General features: G+C 35.0%; 1 protein-coding gene across 2 annotated transcripts in view; it reads left to right on the top strand.

Moving 5' to 3' along the window:
* The window catches only part of NAV3 (neuron navigator 3), a gene marked incomplete at its 5' end in the record, with an annotated part of 269,575 nt that overhangs the window by 95,915 nt on the left and 150,816 nt on the right, over window positions 1-22,844 (top strand). For both annotated transcript variants that reach the window (XM_082311047.1, XM_082311046.1), the window contains 2 exons: window positions 10,376-10,448; window positions 14,370-14,547. In XM_082311047.1, coding sequence (XP_082167173.1) covers window positions 10,376-10,448; window positions 14,370-14,547 — 251 coding nt within the window. The remainder of the gene's footprint in view (window positions 1-10,375; window positions 10,449-14,369; window positions 14,548-22,844) is intronic.

Below are 22,844 nucleotides of genomic sequence, written 5' to 3'. Positions count from 1 at the left end.
ATTTGCAAAGTTCAAGAGATGTAGTGAAATGCCCCATAGTTTACCTGTTTACTTACCTTTAAAGGCTTCATCCCATCACTGGTTGTAATTGCCCTTACTTCTAAAAGCTGCTTTTTTTGATGAGCTAAATGAAGTTGCTATGTACTAAATAGTGGTGAAGGAGAGAACTGGAATGCTTTCAAAGGTTTAATTAAATCTAGTAAATGAACACTCTGTCGTAGTCTCTCTTTTGACCTAATGGAGAGAAGCTCCTCTGTTTTAAAGAAGCGTGCATTTTCACATTGCCCTCCAATTTTCGGAAGTTGCCAAGTTCCATAAACATTTAGGCGTTGGTACCTTGCTGACTCAGAAGTGTTGCGTAACTTAAAAAAAAGATTGTAGACAGCCTCACTAAAGTGATGCATTGCTTCAAAAAACACCGTGTTTAAACAGAGTTCTTTCTATCATTGCCTTGAAAAACATCCTCCCAGGGTAGTATTTATCTTCAATTTTGTGTTCTTAGTGCATGTGTAGGGCTCTTTCACAGTGGCAGTGGCCACAGGCCTGCGGAGATGAGAGCACTGAAGTAGGGAGTTACTCTGAGACTCTGGAAGAGAACTTTTGCCTAGTCTTTTCTTTTGACCCATGCTGCTGTGGAGTTGTATTTTAGCTTTCTAAGAAATTCATGCAAGATATTGAAATACATTCATGGTTTTCTGAATCCAAATGGAGGAGTCTATTCAGGAGCAAATGCAGCACTATATTCCAATGAAAAATCCAACACTTCCTTCTCACAATCTCTATTATAGGAGCACAAAAGCACTTCAGAAATTACCATTGTTGTATTTTGTGCTTTACAATGTCTGCTCTAGAGACTACTGTATAGAAATGGGTAGAGCAAATGCAGACAAGACACAGAAGAAAGAGGGGGTAAGAAAGGAAGACAAGAGAAGCAAGATCACACCATTATATAGATGAAAAGAGAAAAATTTTGCATTCTTCTCTTATGTGTTTTTTGGGATGTTTGTGGATAGGGTTTTTTTGGTTTTTTATATGAAAATGACCAGCAGATGTTCATAATGATCTGTTTGGCCATCTAAAAATTATGATTAGGATTAAAGCTTTTATTTAGAATAACTGAATTTTTTGTTAACTTGTTGATGTGTAGAAACAGAAAAACAACCGAACAAATTGTATGTGACATTACAGAGATTATCTCCCATTCACCCCAGGCTTTCCAAGCACCAAGTCAGGGGCTAGGTGAAAAACCCGCAACACCAATAGTTGCTTTCATGTTCCTGACAGGACTGACAATAATACATGCCAAAAGGGATCCATTTCCCACTGTAGCATTTTCTTAAAAACAATACACACCCCAGCTCATACTCTGACCTCAACAGTGACCTCATACATTCTTTTATCAGCAGGTCAGTACATATGTCTTTTGAATTCTCCAAGTATTTGAGAAGTTAATTTGTTTTCACATTTCTGGGTTTACTGGTCATATTTCGTGTTTGGAGTGCACGTTGGAAGAATGTGATGTGCATGTTCCTTAATATCTGTTGGAAAAGGAAGTGAAAGGTATTTCAGTTTTAAATAACATCATCATCCTTTCCTCAAAAAATAACTAATAATTAAATAACTCCAGCATCATTTCCTAAAAATTTTTGCCTGGGAGGCCTACATACCAGTAGTTATTATCCTCTAAGGTAAAATTCTCCCCAAATGCCTCCAGTAAATCAGTTTTTAATTTGCATATATGGTCTCTTATTGCAAAGTCAATCCTGAGTTTGGAACAGTTTTTTGGACTGATGTTACATAGTTCACTGATGGTTATTTTCATTAAATGCTCCTTAAATTATTCTATTGCAAGTAATGAGGAGTTTGTTAGAAAAAAGTTAAGCCGAATGTGTGTGCATGTCAGTGTATTCTGCTTAACACCCTGAAATGCATTATAATTTCCATAGGAAAATGGAATGTGCCTCGCATCTGGGTGAGGTAACAGGCCACGTGCAACAGCAAGTCAGCAGAACGCACTTAATATCTCCCAGCAGGACTGCTAACACCTGTTTTGTCTGGGTGGGTTTTCAAATTTACACCACCCACGGAAACTTGACATTGCCTTCCAGTATAGCTACACAAAATTATTGCAATAAGCTGTCATGCTAGGAGCTCGTGGGAAATAAGTTATCAGAACATAAATAATGTGATTTTTAAGTCTCTGCTCTTCTTTGTACTTTTGCAAGTTTTACTGGAGAGCTTGTTTATCTCCCGATTTTCCCTTTCTTCAGAGTTCCCCCATTTCTACAAGGTGAACTGAGAATTCATGACAAATTTCACCTAGTCTCAGTAGTCTTTGGTCAAGGGAACAGTGCAACATGCAGCCTGCCATAACAGCATCGTGCACAGAGACCGCAAATTTGAAACTAAAGAGGTTCCTCAGTCAGGTCACTGTAAGTTTTGCATTACTCTGGGCCTTCAGGATTTGGAAGAATTTGGGTGTATTCTCTGCTCTTCAAAGTGTCCTTATTAAGTAGTAGTAGTAGTAAAAAATATTTTTTATTACATAATAATACTGTATACAGTTTCTTCACAGGGAATCTTGATGGAAATATAAGACTTTCAGTCAGTCTTGCTCAATAACAAAAATCTTTTAGTATTAATTTAGTATGAACACATACATATGTTAATGATACCCAATTTTAAATATGCAAGAGACAAGAAAGCAGATGACTTGCTTTCACATGTGTTAAACTAGTTTAACCTGTGCAATATAAAAAGAAACCAGTCTGCTTGTTATAGTTCAACTATAATACTTGTAAAATGAGCCCATAGGAATTTATTTCATATTGTTCCCTTTGAAATTCTTTAACCCTACTCTTTTGTTCTAGCCATAGTAGAGATAAAGTTGAGAAAAAATGTTTTCTGTAGCAGGGTCCTCCCTTTTGGAATACCTAGGAATCAGCTTTTGTGGATAACACGCAATACAGTGTAGTGAAAATGCTACAACAATTTCGTAAGTAAAATTTCGGGACAGCTTTCACAGAAAACACGTAAATGAACAACAATGCTAAACGGAATGGAGTGCATTTCATAGAAGGTGTTTCTTATAATGATTGAGGTTACTGACTGGTACTTTTACAAATAATTACAATAAATCTTTCCATATGTTATAACAAATAAATCATAATTGCTTACTTTTTATGAATTAGATACAATTTGTGCCACACAATACGTACAATTATAAAGGCATTAGGGAATTTTTATATTTTAATTGTATTACTTTTTGGAAATTTTTCTAAAGAGATGAGCAGAACTTCAGATGTGCCAAACATCTGTTTTCAAGTGAAAAACAACAGGGGATTCTCATTACTGAGAATATTATTTCAGTGATCATTTAAGAATCACCTAGACTCTCAAACAGTGTTGAATGTGTGGCATTTGAAGAATGGATAAGCAGGGGGATAAAGACATTTGACTGGGTAATCCATTTTGGTATATCATTTTTAATCTGGAAAGACGCTTTTGACTTCAGTTGAACTTCCTTGGTGTAAGGTGGCTGTCAGAAATGGGCGTTTGGGCCCACTACTCAGCCTGACAAAATCATAGTACATATAGATATGTACGACACAAGCATGATAGTAAGTAGAATAGCAGGCAGTGTGTTCAGTTATCACTTGTTTGAAATGGAAAAGTTCTTGAGTTGTTTGATTTTTATTTTTTGGTGAAGGAAGTATTGCACCTGTGCCTATATTGTACACAGTGAAAAAAGCTGAATGTCCATCTGCCTGGTTTATGAAGTCTGGCTTTGTGAAATAATCTGAGTTATAAAACTGAGGATAAAAATATATGTCAGTATAGAACTGAAGGATATTCTCTTTGTATCTCTATCTTGTAGCTTTCTATCCCTATGCTTTAAGGAGAGGCAAAACAGGAATACAAACTAGTGAAACCAGCTGGGAAGAAAACCCGTAAGGAACAAAGTTACAAGGCAAACCAAAAATCTGGGTGTTTCCCACACCACAAGTGAGTTGTCAACAAGTCACAATGTGTGCAATGGATGAATCAATTAAGAACAGAAAGTGAAATAAACTTGTCCTTCTCAATCTCTGAGAACAGCTTTAGGTGTAGCAGGTTGTGCAAGACTATACCTTTGGCCAATAAATAGACCTTTTAGTGTGTGTGAGAGTGTACATGACCAATTCTCATACTGTTCTCTGTTAGGTGAGGGAATATCAGAGTTTAGGCCATGCCCACCTTGAAATATTTTCCAGTTTCTTCCAGAGCATTCTGTATAACGAAGTCTATCATGAACAGTTTCATTCGTTCACCAGCTCCAACATGGGCACCAAAACCATTTTTATCCACACATGAAGGCACCTCGGTTGCTTGCCTGAATGTCTGTTCTTTTTAGAGCCTGCAAGTAAGACCAGATCTCTGGCACTTCACCTACTACTAAGAAAGCAGCCAGAACTCAAAAGCTAGTGTGTCTTCTTCCACGCTCGGTTCATGTGGAAGTCAGACAGACAAATAGTATCTGCTCTTCCATTTTTCATTTTATTCATTTTCTGCAGCGTCTGTACTGTAAATCTTTAGAGCATGGGATGCTACCTCTAAGGTCTGAATTGTATTTTTATTTGATTTTGATTCTACTAGTGCTACAGAACTTGAATGAGAATGAGCTGTGTAATAACAATAAATTATTTTCTAATTCTGCATTCATTTAAATCCATTGACCTCCACAAATTTTCTTAGTGATGAATATCCATGGGAAAGAAAGAGTCAAACACAGGTCTCTCAACTCAGGTTAATACTCTGGGGAAATTTAGGAAGAACTCTTGCTGGTAAAGTGTGTCTGAAATACAGTTACTGTGACACAGAATATCTTATGCCTAATACTAATCTCAAAGGAGTACTATTTGATATGAAAAAAAACCGCAACAAATATTGAAGAGTTTTATGGAGCTTCTGTGCTCTGGAAGGTGAGTATGTATGTGACTCTCTGGGTTTCTGTGGCAGACTATTTCCACGAGTGTCCCTAATCAGCTATCAGTAACATTAGAAAACTTCTGCACAGCAAATCCTTTGCCAAATTTTATCTGGGGCTCTGGGTCATGAATCAGAATGTCAAAACACACACAGAGCTATGGAAGATAGCACTGAATGAAGTGCTAACAGAAATTACTGTTTTACTTTTGCTGCCAAAATAATCGAGTATTTTAGGAGCATATATGTGTAGAAACATTCTGTAATAACAAGGTATTGTATTTATAAAGGTGTCTCATTCTTCAGCAGGAGGAATCCAGCTCAAAGTAGACAAATAACAACTAAATTGTGTATGTGTCTATATGTTCTTGTAAACTGTATTGTCATAAACTTAACAAGAGAGAGTTAGTCAAACCAAGGTATTTTTCAGAGCTTCTTATAAATACAGAAAAACATAATGCTGTATTAGTCATCATTACTTGTCTTCTGAGCATCCCACAATTAAATTTATGTTTGGAAGTGAGGAAAGTGTTGTCTACCAGACAAAAGAGATGAAAGCTAATCTTGGTAATAGCAAAAATAATTATAATAAATAGACATATTCTATATGTTGAGTCACTGGTGAGTACAATCCCACAAATGAGCTCTTCCTGTAAGTCTGCTAACTACTGGGTATTAAGTACTACTGTTTATCTACATGCAACTCCCACAGTCTGGTTTAGTGATTTATTTCTGTCAGTAAAATTTCAAATAGCTTCCAGTCAAAAGCAGATTACCCACAACTACGCAATGTAATATGTTACAGCAGATTGCCAATGTATCTTCTTTGTATGCCATGTAATTTATTAATAGTATCAGAGTTGTGATATTGCTGTTTATTTGTATATCATTTTAAAATGTGAGTGTAGAAATATCTTGGGGCTCACTAATATTTATAGTGTAAGTATTTCAGGTGCTTTTTTCGTAATGCTGTGTGTGTATGAACAATATTAAAAGGACTTGATTTATGAAAGAAGCTTAATCTATTGTAAGCATAACTCAGTAGGCTTAATTTAAAGAGCATCAAATGGTGTTATCTACCTGATGATGTCCACGAATCTTAATTCCTAAATTATCATCCTCTTAGTGGAGTTTATCTGCACCCATGATGCTGGAGCTACATTTCAGAATTGGACGCATTATTCTTGAGTTTTGATAAGGAAGTGATTATAATATCATATTTTTTTGTTACCTCTGAAAAACAATCTTGTGCAGTATTGACTGACTTTCAACATGGTTAATTGAATAGCTAAGTGGACAAATATCTACATGGCAATGAAGGTTTATTATATCATTAATTCTTTATCCCATTTATAGTTTTTAAGATTTTTAATGTGGGAGATCTGCTATTCAACATAATGCACTTCTTCCGCTCTTTTGAACCTTTAATAGAAAATAAGTGCCTTGGAACTAAAAATTTGGGGGATTGACAGTGACAGAGGGCTGTTCAGCAACAGTCTGATCTTGGCAACTTCTACCTGTACAAGCAAATTTGACAATTTAAGTCACTTTTCTCTATCTTGATATGTAAGATGTGGAGTCGCTCTATATCCAGAATTCTGTAATCTAATGAACTATAATAACTTCACGATAATGATGAACATCAGTTCTGCTATAAACTGGTACTTTTTGCTAGCAAAATTCACTACAAAATTGTGGGCACATGTGAGATACAAAATTTGTCTGGCTTCTATGTTAAGTGTTACACTGCGAAATCTTCAGCCTTGATATATAAACAGGTAGAGTTCTACATATGCAGTGTCAGCTCTAGGAAGAGTTTACCCCAGCATATAATAACCCCACCACTAACTACTTAAATAAACACGGACTTCAGGGATTCATACCATTCTTGATTGAAACAGTATTGAGGAGTGGAAGCTGCTTGAAATCTTTTAGAACTTTTGTAATTGCAAAATTACTCTCATCTGTTAGTAAGTTTGAATAAAAAGTGTTTGGGGCTGCTAGGGTTTGAGTTCAAAGAATAACTGTGGTTTGCCAAGGCAAGAAGTAGGTAATTAAAACAATGTTTAGAGACACACTGAAAGCTTCAAAATGGGACAACTCTAAGGCTTTCTGAACTGGTGAGGAAAGAAAGTGAAAATAACCCAAGAATGTATTAGTGCATCTCGCATTGAATCTCCTAGCAGTTCCTGAGAGCTGTATAGTAACTGCAGTTGTTATCAGAAAACTGACTGTAAGAGTTATTTTCTGACATTTTCAGTGTATTATGTGGCTGTGAGTTGCCACACCAAACTTGCTCAATTCACAAGTCAAAACAAGACTTTATTATAAGGCTAACAGTGCAACCACAGTCTATTGTCTGAAAGCTGGCCACTGCTATTGCTTCATACACCACCACCAAGAGGGATGACTTTGGACTTAGGGCTTCTCTTACAGTTCTCTTCATGAGCTGTGAAGCAAAACAGAATTTGCTTTGTAGTTCTGCAGTATATTGAGTCATTGGTGTTAATTGCATGACTAGTTTTGTCTGAGAGTTTGAGAGATGTGACTTCAAAGACGCATGCTGTAGAAGTAGACATGTAAAGTAAGCAGGTGCCATTTCTATAGGATATTTTTCACCTTAAATGTATGTTAAGGTTTATGTATTAGGCTTACTACTTACTAAATATTCGGTATTGCAGATATTGAGATGTTTTCCCAGCACATTAGGGTTCAAATGTTCCCTAATACATTAGGTTTTGTTTATAGCTATGTTCTTCTGAACTACTGCAGAGGGCTCATGCCCATTATGAAAAACATCTTTGTTACACCCCGAGGTCTGCCACAAAATATTATTTTAGTTATTTGGAGGTGGTCGCTACTGACATCAGTCTGATTTTTCTTTTTTTTTTTTTTTTTTCCTTTTTTTTTTTTCCTTTGGCTTGCAGTAGTTAGTTGTGGAGCAAAATTTCCCATCTTTGAAGTAGTTGATTTTGCATTATGGTTGATTTGAAAGTTCAGAGAGACACTCAGTTATACAGCTAATATCCAAACAAATCTTAATTTCTTTTAAATTCTTCAAGACAGGAAAATTTCCATTCAAATTGTTTTCTTATGTAGTTGACATTGTTTAAAGGTCGAGTAGAAATATTCTCATCGCGTGCATTATTTTCACGACTGATGCAGGGGTGTAGTTGGAGGTCAGGGCTGAGCCAGCCCAGCGCCTTGCCGTTGCCATCAGGAGTGGCACCATCTGCCTGTCCCTCCTTCCCACCTCCCCTTTCCTCTCCCAAACCATGCCTTATTCAGGCTGGGACGCGCCCTACCCTCTGCTGACTCCTGTGCTCACCTGACTGCACGGGAAACCGGAGTGACTAAAATACTTTTGCCTTTTTTGCTGGATGAGTTTTCTGCACGGAGCCAGCTCCTGGTGTGCTCAGAGAAGCGCTGAAGCCCAGCAGAGGCGGCAGCGACAGGGCCCCGCACCTGGGAGGAAGAGGAGGTGAGGAAGAAGCAGATCTTCCTATATTAGCTGCAGCCAGCTTTCACCTGACTTAGCTGTGTCACATCTCTACACCTTATGAAATGACCGGGTTTATTTGGGTTTTTTTCATGGTGTAAAACTGCATAAACATTTAAGACAATGACAGAGTTGCGGCCTGAGTTTTTGCAGTTACTGTGCTGGGCCAGAGTTGGAGTAACCCCATTGATTTTAGGATGGTTATTCTGCATTCACAGCTGTGCCAACTGGTGACACCTACCAAACTGATTTATGAAACCTTTATGGTAAACCCCAATTTTGGAGTAACTTTAGTTAGTGTTAGTTGCAGAGTTGTTTCTGGTTTTGGGGTTTTTTTAAATTGATTTAGGAGAGAGGTTATTTATCATTTCCTATAAATGGTAGCATGTCCTTGAAAACAAGTGTTTGAAAAGACGTTTTTTAAAGATGTGTTTACTAATGTTTTAGAGTTCATTAACCTTAAAAAGCACATGTCTAAAAAATTTGCAGGTATTTATAAGTTTATAAATACTACCTGTGGATCAAGAGAGTCTGTGTGGTCTTTAATACATATTTCTAGGGTCAGTAGTAAAAAGAATATTTATATTCCTTTCAGCTAATACTATTTTCTGAGAATAATGGCAGAACTACAATCATAGAAAGATGACAATAATAAAAGGCCCTCCTCCTAGGCGAGAAAGATACTGCCAAGGATCAAGTAGCTTTTATTCAAGGAATGACTTTACCCCTCATGTTTTGATGGTTGAAAACTGTTGATATGAGGTATTGTAAAATGTGTAAACATTTGAATAAAATTAACTGCATGGACTTGATCTACTGCAGGCTTATGTTTTTGGTGTTGAATATTCCTTTCTTTTTTTTTAATGTTCTGCAATGAAAATGGGTATTTAAAACATATTGTTAAACATTTTGGTTTATATTTGTGGTCCTAATTGCCTTGAAAAAATCCATCAACCTAAAAAATATGTTTTAAAATCAAGTCTGTTGAAGGCATTTGACATAGGACACCTCTCTATACATAATTTTTCTGTTTTCATAGCAGCATATTTATAGACAAAGTTGTGAGTTAAAAGATTTTACATTTATAGCTGGGTATTTGCTTCATAGACCCTGGGAGGGCTAGGGGAACCAGCTGGGGATGGTGACTCAAGAGAACCTTTTGGAACATTCTGGCTCCCTAATCTATTAGAAATAGACATATGAAAGGAGCCAAACTAGTTCTGTGATTACTCATTTTAGAGGCAGAAGTTTTATCCTTTTATTGATCTACATTTAGGCTACATGTTCTCTTATCTAAAGCTCTCTGCGGTAACTGTAGATTTCTTCTGAACCACCAAGGAGTCAGCACCGTGTCCTTCCCTAAGCAAGCACTCTTTGGAGAAGTATAAACATTAAATAAATTAAAATTATTTAACATAAGCTTTGAAGGAAAAAAAATAGAGAAAAACCACTGCTGTGACATCATTTTCACAGAATTCTACATCATCCCAAGGAATATCTTTGCTAACACATCTGTTGGAAGGTTTTGCTTACATTTTTTAGTTAACTCAGTCACCCACACCTCCAGACATATACTCACTGTCTAATCCTCTATGGATGCTTTCATTGCTGCTTGTTTGTAGTGTATAAAATCCAGTTTTATGTTAATTAGGTGGGTTGCTGATTTGCCAGCATGCCATTCTGGATTGGGCATTTATGAATTGTTTTTAAGCACCAAAGCGGACAATGAAAGCTTTATATCAATTCCCCAATTAGCAGTAATCATTCTTGTTAAACTTTGGTAAAGAGCTGTAGTATGCGATGAATGTAAAGTATTCATTCCTGGGCTGTTTCTTTTTTTTTTTCTTCCCCTGCATTTCTACATTTTGTCAAATAGTCTTATGCTGCTTGTTATTTCTGTTCATATTGCAGATTGAGAATGTTGATGTCTGCCTTAGCTTTCTGGCAGCTAGAGGCGTAAATGTCCAAGGTCTTTCTGCAGAAGGTAAGAGAAACAAATCATCAGAACAAATAATAGGATTTTTTTTCTGAAAACTAATTTTCTTAATACAAATTATTTGCACCTAAATACCAAAATCCAGCTGTCTTGAACAGCATGCAAATATAGATTAATGATAGTGAGTGAGAGAGTTTCTTTTTAATTTCCCTTGAAATTGAACCAAGAAATTCAATATGTTTATGAAGCTTGAGACAATGTTTTAAAATAATATTTTTTCAATAGTATTAATCTTTTCATGTTATCTGCACAATATTAGATAGGTACAGGGTTTCCCAAGTGTACTTTTAAACTTGTATAAGTTTATATAAGGGATTCAAAACAACAAAAATGAATATGACAATCTTGCTCAGTTAAGTAAACCCAGGGAAGACTACTTTAAGCAAATTTATTATTAGTAGTAATGCTGTCAGAATGAGTCTGAAAATTATTGTATTCTTTTGATGTCGTGTATTAGGTGAAAGAGTGAATGGTCTTGTTGTTTATATTATAGCCCTTTTTTGCTGTATTAGTCACCTCAAGTGATTGCCTAATATGGTTACAACTAAGTTAATAAATATATTAAATCAAAACCACTAAAATACCAATTGTCTTAATTAGTATGTAATATTTGCCTTATTAATGTAAAATTACGTCAGGTGGATACTTTATCTTGTAAATTAATAAAATGTACACAAGCGTTTGTCCTACAACAAGTTAAGCAGTTATGCAAGGTGCTGTGCAGCTTCAAAATCACTCTGACTTCCATGGCAGCTGAAGACAATAGGTATTAACAAGGCACAACCCTATACTTTTATTTTCCTTGTAGCACAAATAAAAGCTAGAAAGAAAAATACATTCTTTTTCAGATATGGTAATTTCAGTTGAATTTTAGAAGATACCCAGAGAAAAAAACTTTGAACGTTAACAACTGTTTTGTTTTAAAATTAATTCAGAATTGTTGTCTTTCACCATTTCTACCTTTCTAGAACCTTAAGAGAAGTGTAACAGGGCAATGATATGTAGTATCTATTTTGACTGTGTCCTTATGGAAAGCTCCTTAACTCATTTAAAAGAACCTCTGTATATACTGTAGATAAGTTGATGCATGAGAACACTGAACATTTACATGTTACCGTTCATCTCAAAGCTGTTTAGAACTTGAATTTTTTAGTCCAGCCTGTTTTTACTTGCATATGCAATAACAATCAAATGTGTGAATAGCATGAATTTATTTCATGAGAATACACTTCATTGTTTAATACCATGACACAACACATGACACTTGTTTTCTGTACTTTGTTAAATCAAAATCTGAGTGCATTCTGTAATACATTCCTTTATTCATACCTTTGTTTTGCTTTAGAAAATAATTTTTGGTAGGGTATGAGCTTCAACTGTGTAGCATTAATTTCAAATACTACTAAAAGCAATAATACTAAATAGTGTTAAATGCAAGGACTATTTTTTAAAACTTTCATTAATCTTTAAAACAGAATTTTAATAAGGCAGACCTTGACTTCTGAAGTAAGATCAAAACTAGTTTTGCTGTGTTGCCATTGTTCACGAATCTGGGGTAAATCCACTAATATCTTTGTAATGGTATTAGTTCAAAGTATCACAGAAGTATGATTCCCTTGAATATACCATTTTTAGCATGTATAATCCTGAATATTACAATTTGTCTTGAGGAGAAGAAATTGAGAAAAATAGACTTTTTTTTTTTATCATGGAATTGTCAAGTTACCTTAATAGTGTTTTGTCAGCACATTTATGTTTAAAATCAATGAAGTTTAGAAACCATAAGTCTGTTTCTTGTAATAGGCTTTGGTAAATATGTCTTGTTACTACTGGGTCATTTATTAATGACCAGAAAGTTTCTGGAATGAGTAAACCATGAGCTTAACAAAGATTGAAGATTTCACAACCAGTTTCCCACCTCATTTTGACACTTGAGCAAGGAGGTCTAGAATAAAAGTGATTTTCAAATCTTGACTGCAGAATCTCTACTGGAGAACCCAAATTATAAATAATAAGCCAGTTGCTACAAAGAAAAACACTCCCCTCCTCTTCTCTGCAAGTGTTTAATACCTATTAGAAGTTTCTGGATTTTTTGTGTTTACGAGAAATCTTCCAACTTTAACTCATTTAAAAGTAAGGAAAGAAAAAGAAGTTCAAAACTGGTAACATTCTTCTTTAGAAATAGTAAAAAATACAGCTTAACACAAAAAGAGCAAAATTTTAAGATAAAAATTGATGAGTGGGATTTAACAAAAAAAGGGTTCTTTTTCTGAGCATTAAGTGATGCAAAATCATAAGAATAAATAAACTAGTATCACGTACAGAAAATCTTTTAGAACCAGAGCAGCTTAAAGATGGTTAGTTATGTGGTTTTGTTGGGGTTTTTTAAAGATAATTTTAAATACAAGTTTTCTGTGTTCCTTGATAATGATTTTCATTGAAACCAACGTGACTGCAAAAGTCATTGTTGCCTAAAAAGCTTTCTAATTTTGAGACGGTTCTTCTGCCTATCTCTGGCAGTCTCATGGGGAATCAAAGATTCTGCAGCATCTTCATGGGGAAGATGAGAAAGTATGGATACTTAGAAAAAATTTCCATTTTGCGAAGTATATTACAGTGTCCAGGATTGTGTTTGCCTTTGAAGAATGGATTGAGAGCATAAGGCCTCCAGTGTTTGCTGGCCTGTTAGTGTATGTACTAACATTTCACCTAATCCTGTTGAAAGAAAATTAGTATGGTTTAAAAGACATGAATATGACTGCCATTGTTTATAAATTCTGCTTTAAAAATTACCGAAGAAAGTCTGTGTAGCACATACAGCTCAGTATTTAGATTTGCAGGGAAGGCAGAAAGATTGCAGTGTTGTATGTTAGGTTCCAAGGCTATAGGCCTAATGAAAACCTTTCACAAGAAGTTCAGTGCCAAAGAAAATTAATAATGAGGCTATGAACAGACCTAAGTGCTGCAGATAATTTCATTAAAGCCTCCTGAGGCTTCTTTTTTGACACAGAGATCCTTTATGAGCAAAGAATAACATTATCCTTTTAAAACTTTCATCTCAGGCTGGGGAAAGACTAAGAAAGTAATGGGAGACATGAGGATGCTACTGTGGCTCACCGGAATTTCATACGGGTAGCTATTTTAGACTCATGAGAAAGCTGTAGTTCTGAAGTCTTCATTAATCAGTAATAGCAGCGTAAAATAGAAAGCTAGAAAATCATGTAGTTGGAAAGTTCAAAAATGTAATCATGAACCTTACGGTCACGTTTTCTAGTAGGTATTTTCCGTTGATCTCCTTCTCTCCTTTTCTAGTAGGTATTTTCCATTGATCTCCTTCTCTCATGTTCCTTGCAAATTCTTGTGAATGGTTATGTGCTCATCCACAAGACTGTTACCATCTCCTCTTTCCAATTTTTCTGGAAGTCACTCTTTACTCCCAGTGTGCACAGAATTTGCCCAAAAAGCAAGAAGAGTAATTTAAAGTCATGAGGTAGAAGGGATGTGTGCCTAAAACCAGAAAGAATTCAGATTTTTCTGAATGTCCCTCTGCTTACTGAGAATATTTGTACTGTATTGAGGCAGGAGTATTAATTTCAGATTAAGTATATTATTTAAGGTTTGTTGTACTTTTCTTTATGACCGTGCACATATGCTCATCATGAGGGCATTATGGAGATATGTATTTAGTACAACAATGACATGTAAATGAGCAAAGATTATAACAAACAATGTAGTATCAGTGATACCTAACATGTCCCTGATATTAGAGATAAATGAAGAGATATAAGGCATAAACATGTATAGCTATAGGTATGTACAGAGATGTTTTGGTATAAAACTGTTACAAAACTGAAGTCTAAAACCACAGTGTTTTCACTTCTTTTTCTTTTTCCTTTTTTTTTAAAATAGAAATAAGGAATGGAAATTTGAAAGCCATTTTAGGGCTGTTTTTCAGTTTGTCTCGGTACAAACAGCAGCAACATCATCAGCAACAGTACTACCAGTCTTTGGTGGAGCTACAACAGCAAGTCCCTTCGCCTCCAGCTGAAATCAGCCAGTCCAAAACACACCAAGATATGCAGTCGAGGTAGGTTAAAAAGTTAATTTTCTCAGGTGTAAAATCTTTTTATTTGTCTGTTCAAAAAAGACAAAATTTTGTGAAAAAAATAGGCCACTTTAAGACTTAAAAGACTGGCTTTTTCTCTTTTTTAGCCATTTTTGCAATGGATGTAGGAAAACAATATCTTAAGCGTGTGTTTGGTATTAAGCTTGCATTTCTTGGAAGTAAAGCTAGAGTGAGAACAGAGAACATTCCAAATTAAATTTAGTTCAAATTCTGATTAATTTTAAAGCATTCTTTCACTTTATTATTGATTCTACTGTCCTTTACACATTAAGAGACTGTTAGCACACCCTGAGGTTAGTATACTGGCTATTTTCATGTTTTCCTCACATACCCAGTTCCACATCTAAATGAACGATTTCAAATGATTGGCAAAATACATGAGGAAAAGACACAATTAATACTTTCATTTGTTATAAACTCTTTTCATCCCCATGCATTCTGGTTTTGAGTGCCTAATTCTATTTGAATGTTTTTTGAAAGGGAGAAGAAATGGCCTTAATCTAGTTTCTTTTAAGCGGTCAGTTTATGATTTAGTTTTAGGAAAGCAAAGCACTCAGCAGAATCCTTAATTGCTGAATTACATTGCTTTCAGACTGAAGCTGAAAACATATTTTGAGAAGGTAGTTGCTTATTGGCCATGACAAAAGGATCAGGTTTAAACAGAAATATCTATTTAAATGGAAAGAGTATTAGCAACGTATACTTTATTGAGAAAGTTAAAAAAAAGCCATTCACCTGTAGGCCTATGTAAAGTGTAGTTTAATGAGGAGCTTTATATATTGCTGTCTTGGGTTTAATATTTGTTTGATTTATTATTTGCTTGTTTAAAATGTTTTGCATACTTACCAAACAATTGTGTGTCTAGAATGTGATAAGTCAATGATCTCGGATGGATTAAAAGTATCAGACTACGATAGTGAAATTTTGGTTCTTGAGTCCATTCATATCTAAATTACACTTTCATGTTTATAATAAATGTATTTCTTCTTCGGCTGAGAAAACTTTTCACACTTCAGCCTAATAGAAATCTTTGTCTTGAAACTTAGGAATGTGGTAAAAATATGTTTATAGGAAAATGTTTCTGATGGCATTTTAGTGACCTCATTTGATACAAAAATTAAGATACACTTGCGTTTGCCTTGGGCATTACAATATGAAATGCATTTTTTTTTCTCTGCTACTGAAAATTAATGTCTTTGAATGCTTTCTCTGTGAAGTTTACTATTAACATGTAATCTAGGGAATTATGGTGTGATCCTAGAAGAATCTGACTACTCTCAACATTTTCTGAAGTTGAATTTGTGCTTTCTGAAGAATATTTAATACTGCATAAGAGGCAATAACATTGTTATTCAGAAATTAATTGTTTTTCTTATCATAAAGAAAACATTTTGAATGTAGGTCTACAAGCGTTCACTGCTTTAATCAGTGGAATTAAGGGCTTAGCCAGCTTTGTGTAAATACCTTTGGTTATTGGGTTTTGTTTATAATTTAGTAAAAGAACTGAAATAGTTCCTGCTTTTCTAGTTTACCCATGGTGAATTTTTAATAAAAAAATAGTTACCGTGTTCCTTCATACATCACGACTATTGCAAGGAATTCTGTTTGTCCAAAAAAGCTTGGAGCAGAGCAGTTGTTTACTATTTGGAAGACAGCGATTGCACACTAGCCCTTTGTCTGCTCAGGAATGGTAGGCAAAGAGGGGATGAAGTTTTCATAAAGCTTTCTTTTCATTATAATTCTCCAAGATCTCACGGTCCTTCACCACCTTTTTCTCCTCTTCTACTTTGCTATGTTTAAATACACTTCATTAGGAGGAAAGGCAATTATTCCATATCCAGAACCCCAGCATTCATGCCTTCATAAAGTGACAGCTAAGGCTGGTTTAACAAAATTCCTACTTCCATCGGTATGCTTTAGACCTTCTACTTTAATGCCAGGAGTTTAAAATCATTTCATTCTTTCATTGAATTTCTATTCATAGCTATGTTTCAGCTGCAAAATGTTTCTATGTAAAAAATTATTACACTGAGATTGATACCATCTTTCTTATTTCCCATCTGCAAACTGAAAGCAAGAATTTTTCTGTTAGCTTTCACATATACAGAAGTTCAATGTTTGTCACCATAAACTTCTGTACTGCCTGAGAGAATATGTTTTTCTCTATCCATATATTTTTCAGTAAAGCCTTTAAGGGTAAAGAAAGGTCCCCCCTTCTAAAAGCTTTCTTCTGTGTGAAAGATTTCTATCATCTGCTACAAATACATCTAGTATTCTGAGCTGCTAGCAAAACAAGGAGCTCCAGGACTTAGAAACAAACAGAAATATAGATTATTTTTTTTTTAATACTAGCTGGCTTTTTCATTCGTCACCGTTTTGAAGTAATATTGGGAAATTAGCATAAAATAATATGTCCCTTTCTAAGAAAAATGACTCCATTTGAAAAACAAGTTTTCCACAAATAGATGGGCATATTCAAGTATACATTGATACGAACTCTCTGTGGTGGACTCAGCAACCCTTCCTTTCATAGCAGCCATTTAATTTAATTTAATTTAATTCATTCTTTTTTCCCCATCAAAACAAATATTTTGGAAAATAATTCAAAATTATTTCCAAACAGCTTTTTAGTTTTAAGCTCTTAATGAGTAAATAAAAGCTTCTGTTTAGAAAGAAGCCAAAATATGAAATTAAAAAAGAAAAGATGCCTTTGATGGGATTCATCTTGCCTCTTGCCTGCCTTTTGCTATCTGAAATGTGGATAGGTAGCTTACATGACTCCCAAGACTGATTTCTATGATATGATTTCTTTCATGGCAGCTGTGTCTCAGCATTAATTACAGGAGGAACCAACACAACTGACTGATTTACAGGGCAGGGGTTCATGATTTAGATGGACCTAAGGAACTCATATGGATGCTCCATGGGACACTTGAGACCTTTAGGTATTTTTGGCAAAAAGTAGTTTCATGTAGGTACTTAAACCTTCCTCTTTCATTGAATGAAGAGTATTGAAAAGTGATAAAATCTAAGGTGTGTAATAATGTCACATTCTTCACCTTTTCCATGTGAAATTATTAACTCAATAAATAATCTAACTACTGTCAATAATAGAGTAATTTTACTTTTTTTCTAAAGAAGTGGTGATAAGACAAGCTATTTTATCCTTTCACAGTGGATGTTAATCTTTAATGCAATTTATTATTACACATTTATTGTGCAGCTATGCCTCACTTTCTTTATTAGCCTGTTGCAGTTCTGAATATGCTTTTAAAAATTCTTAATACTTTCTTCTTTCTAACATTTTATAATGTGAAAAGGGTTGGCACGTAGAAACCTCAAGGCAGCAAATTACTCATGGTGTATATGTTAGAAGAATTATTTGGCAAATGCACATAACAGATTATTTTCCATTAATTTGGTCTGTGGTCCTTTATTACCTAGAAATAGTTCTTTCAGGTTTTTGAGAGGAACAAGAAAAATTATCTTATTATTATGGCAGAAGCCAGATAATGAATATAGTAGTGAACACCTGAATGGCACATTCATCTTTATTCAGTAATGGCAAAACTCTTCAAACCTAATTTGAGTAAATTTTCAAGGGTATTGTGAAAATTATCTTCTTATACTTATGAGCATTTTATTTTACTTGAAGACTCATATATATCTACTGTGTTAGACACCTGAGAAATAAAGCTGTCTGTTTGAGGCACTGTACACATTTAAGTGCATTTGATGGGTATGTGTCTGTATGTGTGCAGACATGTAAGCAAAACCAAAACATATACACTGAAAAAGGTGGATGTTTTTTATAGACTTTGTACTTTTTTAGAATGTTCAGTAAGCAATCACATTTCATGTTGTAATTTAAGTCTTTGAAGCTATGTCATAATAATTGCAGTTACTGTAGGTTAAATTAGTTCTTAAGAAAAGTTATCTTCTTTGTTGCTTCCAGCTAAGGTATAGTAAGCATATTGCTTAATTTCAACTTGATTTTCTAGGAGGTAAAAAGCTGTTGTGTGTGTTTTATTAAATAAGTATGACAAGGTGATGCTCTCCACTGTTTCAGAGAGAAATACAGATTATACATGGCAGAGGGAAATACCTCTGAGAAGTCACAAAGAAGATGGTCAGGATACAGAAGTGGTAGCATTCAGGCCCTGCTGAAGACCAAGGAAGTTTTGTCCTTGTATGTACAGGGATAGTGTCTCAGTCTCCTAATTTAAGAGAGTGGTCCTGATGATAATGATGACAATGATGGTACTCTCATCCTGATTTCCAGGTTATGATATCCTCAGTAATGATCAATCTCCATGATCATTACTGGGTCTGAGCCTGTTCTGCATGCCACCGAAGCCAACCTACTATCAACCTATCAACCTCAATGAGAGAGTGTTTGGGCTCTTTGTCAACAAAAGCTGAAACAGGCACAAAATATATTAGGACTCTACAGCTTTCATAGCCAGGTTGTTTTGATGTGGTAAACAAACAGAAGCCCCAGGGGAAGGTTATAATCAGAATATCATGAGGCTGACAGGATTAGGTTTGTGCAGAAATGGGGAATTCATTAAACTAATTCAGGAGGCTAGTTGTCCTTGGATGACTAGGTAATTTGTGTCTCCTAGAGGAGACAACACAGATCAGGAATGTAATTAAACTTTCTGGAGGTCTCTCTCTCCCCTTAGTGCAAAGTTTGCATAAGAGGATAATGAATTTTCTATGGCAGGCTCCTAACAAAGTTATCTAAAATTAGTCATTCCTAATCACATGTAATCTGTCCATAACCAACTTAGAATTGTGAAAATTGTGTACACAGAAGGGGAGCAAGATTCTGGATGTGAAAGAGTATCATTGGCCTATCTAATCCTAGGGCCAACAGCAACATTTCAAATTAAATGTAAAAAGAATGAAGGAGGTTGATTTATGGTAAGTGAAATTTCATTGCAAAGAACATGCTTTATTTATGGAAGATTATAATTTCGTACCACTAAGTATAAAAACTCTTAAAATTATTAGATTAGTGGAAAAATCTGCAGTAAATAATAAATGGTAACCTGAGGGAGAGAATGGTTTTAGATGTGATTTGTGATTTCTTTTTTACCCTAAAATTTCCTGTATCCTTTATGACTAACTGTGGGAATTGAATACTTCAAAATCTGAGGTAGGCACTTCACTCTTTACTTATGACTTTGTTGCAGCTTTGAGATTTAGTTAAAAAAATACAGTGCTGGTGGCCTTATTTATATCTGTCAGTACAGATAGATGACAACAATGGTTACATTATATTTTTATGCTTTGCTTTGCTAGTGGATTCCATTATCACAGCAATACATCTAAACTTTCTGCAGTGATGATCTTTCAACCACCCAGATACTAAGAGAAAACACATGTGGATGAAAGAAGTTCTGTCTCATTTATGGATTAGGCAGTAACTGGTTTCAGTAAGCTGTCAGCAAAATTCCCCAAGACGGACAAACTATTTTATCACGTACAGGAATGATGAGCACAGCTTGAGGTCCAGATGGATTTTGTTAAATTTGTTATATTAAAAGAGCACCCTGGTTTTCCTAGGCGTATAAACAAAGTTAGGTAGCTGATTTCTACAGGCAGTTGCATATATAACTACTGCAAAGAACTGGGTTTCATGTTGCCTCCTGCTCAGAAGTAGTAGGGAAAAAATGAAGCATATTGGACACGCAGCTCGTGCTGTGTGAAATACAGTAATGCAAATGTAGTGGTTATGATTATGCATTTAAATCGATCCATGCCAGAATACTGGCAATCTGTATGCCAATCTTGGTTACACAACTCTCAATTTAGAAAAAGGCCTTTGTTTCAGTGTTCTGGAGGTTTGAAATATAACCTTAACAATCTACACCAAGTGCATTGCACTGACATAGGCTTAAAAATGGAATGTGTACATAGTCCTGTGTCTTCCTTGGTTAATGGAAAGGAAAGCGACAAACCAAGTCTCTTCACTGTCCTTAGCTCTTCCCATTGCTGGTCACGTGGTTTTAGTGAAGGGAAATAGGTTCCTGCTTTTCCCACTACAGAATCATTATCTAATGACTGCATAGAAGAAAAATGAGGAAAAGGTTGATTTCTTTTTTCTGTTCTCTGTTTTCTAGTAAGGGTCGAAGTGAACAAACTGCTATTAGTCTAATCTGCGTCTGGGAGATAATGCAAAATGAATTGCTTAATGTGATTGCACCAGAATCTGCAGCAGCTGACCTTCAAATGGACCTTAGGGATTTAATTTTACTTTAACTGAGCTCTCTTTCTGTCTTGAAAATCAGCTTTGGCCCCATTTTGTTCTACTCCTCAAAGAAGCAATCATTACAGTCCTCACGGTTCCCAACGAAAGGAACTTCAAGAAGGAAGTTCTTTCATCTTCATTGTCCTGAAGTCCAAGTAACTAAATTATTTAGTATCTCTACATACCAATTAAATCAGTTAACTCTGTACCTAAGCAAATAGATGATATATAGTATTGATGAGCTGCATAAATTAGAGAAGAGGCTTGTTCCTGTGATAAGCACTGTAGAGGTCATCAGGAAAAGTGGCTCTTCTTGCACATACCATTTGTTTACCTCACATAGCTATGAAATTAATTTACACATTAGATATAACTGCCATTACATGCTGGGAATTACTGCAGTTTCAGGAGTTTTCTAGGCTACAGCTGTGGTATATTGACGGAACATTGTAAAAAATACACCTTCATAGCCTCCTACATATTAATATTACTGCCATAGTTTCCTTAGCAATTTTTTTTTTTCCCCTAAAATTCACCGTAATGGCTATATTTTGAAACAGCATGCAAAAATGCATCAGCAGTATTTGAAGTTTCATAATACATACTTCTGTTTCATTTGAGAGACTTAGAAATTACCATACACAAAAGGGTTACTTTTTGATGATGGCAAATGACTAACCTTTCTAATAACCTTCACACAGAAAAGGCAGAACAATGCAATAGCAAGAATGTATTTGTCACATACTTCTTCCCTGTAGCCCATCCTCTCTAAGATAAGAAGATATCTAATAATATTTCTTAAGCTTATAATAAGGGAAAAAAAGGGGGGTCGAAGAAAACTTTCAGTTTATAAAACAAATGGCCTTTTCCACAGGTATAATATAGCATCTACTAGATAGAAAATATAAAAATGTAAATTATAAAACATTTTATAGCTTCTCAATAGCTTTTAAGATTTTTTTTAAACTTTTCATCTCCTATTTAACCATTTCACTACCAACCTCTCAGAAACTGCTTATATCTTTTACTTTCTTACATGATTTTGTGGGCTGCATCCTGAAAAACTTGTCCTTTACTGGTTGGTACCTGCCCTTTTGTGTTATTGAGTATATTATATAGTTCTTCCTCTCTGATGTTTGTCTGAACATTTTGTTTAGGACCCTCTGACACATAGTTACACTGATTTCTCCTGTTTATAAATTACCACTGCCATCTGCTCAAGAATGATTTTTCTTTCTCTGCCCCTTGTTCTTTTTGCATTTCAAAATGTGACTGTCATCCTTTCTCGTTGTCTGTTCTTACAGTTTTCAAAAGAGTGTTTTAATTCAGTTTAGGGATGATTCTCGTTCTGTGCATTTCAGATATTCTCATTGTCTGGCACTTGTCTCCCTTGCCGTTCATTACTTTTTATATTTCAGTTTTGATGCACTTTGGCCATAAATTTCCACTGTTCCTAATCCAGATCAAGTAGAATTTAACGGGAAGTGTTCCATTCATCCTTGTAGCATTTGAATCCAACTTTTCATATATCTCCTTTTGAAGGAACAGAAGCTTTATAGTGTAGTTATTTTCCCTTCAGACATTCTTTGTTGCTCTACCCTCACTCTCCATAGAGATTCATTAATTCTTCTCATTCTCTGAAAATGAGATCTGATGCAATTGTGGCCGTGCATTTTTTTTTTTTTCCTTTCCCAGGCCTGCCACCTATTTAATTCTGATGTCTCGCAAACATTTGAGGTTGCCTATAATTTTGTGTATATGGCAAATAAAATTTAAATAAATGTAAAGTGCAATGAGAGCCATATTGAATTGTTGCGGTCTTCATTCTTTCTTTTGTTCTATGATTAATTTTCTTATCTATTCTGAAACAAAATGTTCTTTCCTTATTCTTATTTATTCCTTACTAGATTCCTTGATAGCAATGCCTGACTCAGTCTTTTCCTTGCATTCTTTCATTCATTTAAGACATAGTTTTATATTTGTATTGCTACTTTCTTTGCTA

The sequence above is a fragment of the Platalea leucorodia genome, assembly GCF_965183815.1.
Source record: "Platalea leucorodia genome assembly, chromosome: 4".
Lineage (NCBI taxonomy): Eukaryota > Metazoa > Chordata > Aves > Pelecaniformes > Threskiornithidae > Platalea > Platalea leucorodia.
This window is presented reverse-complemented; position numbering and strand designations above follow the sequence as displayed.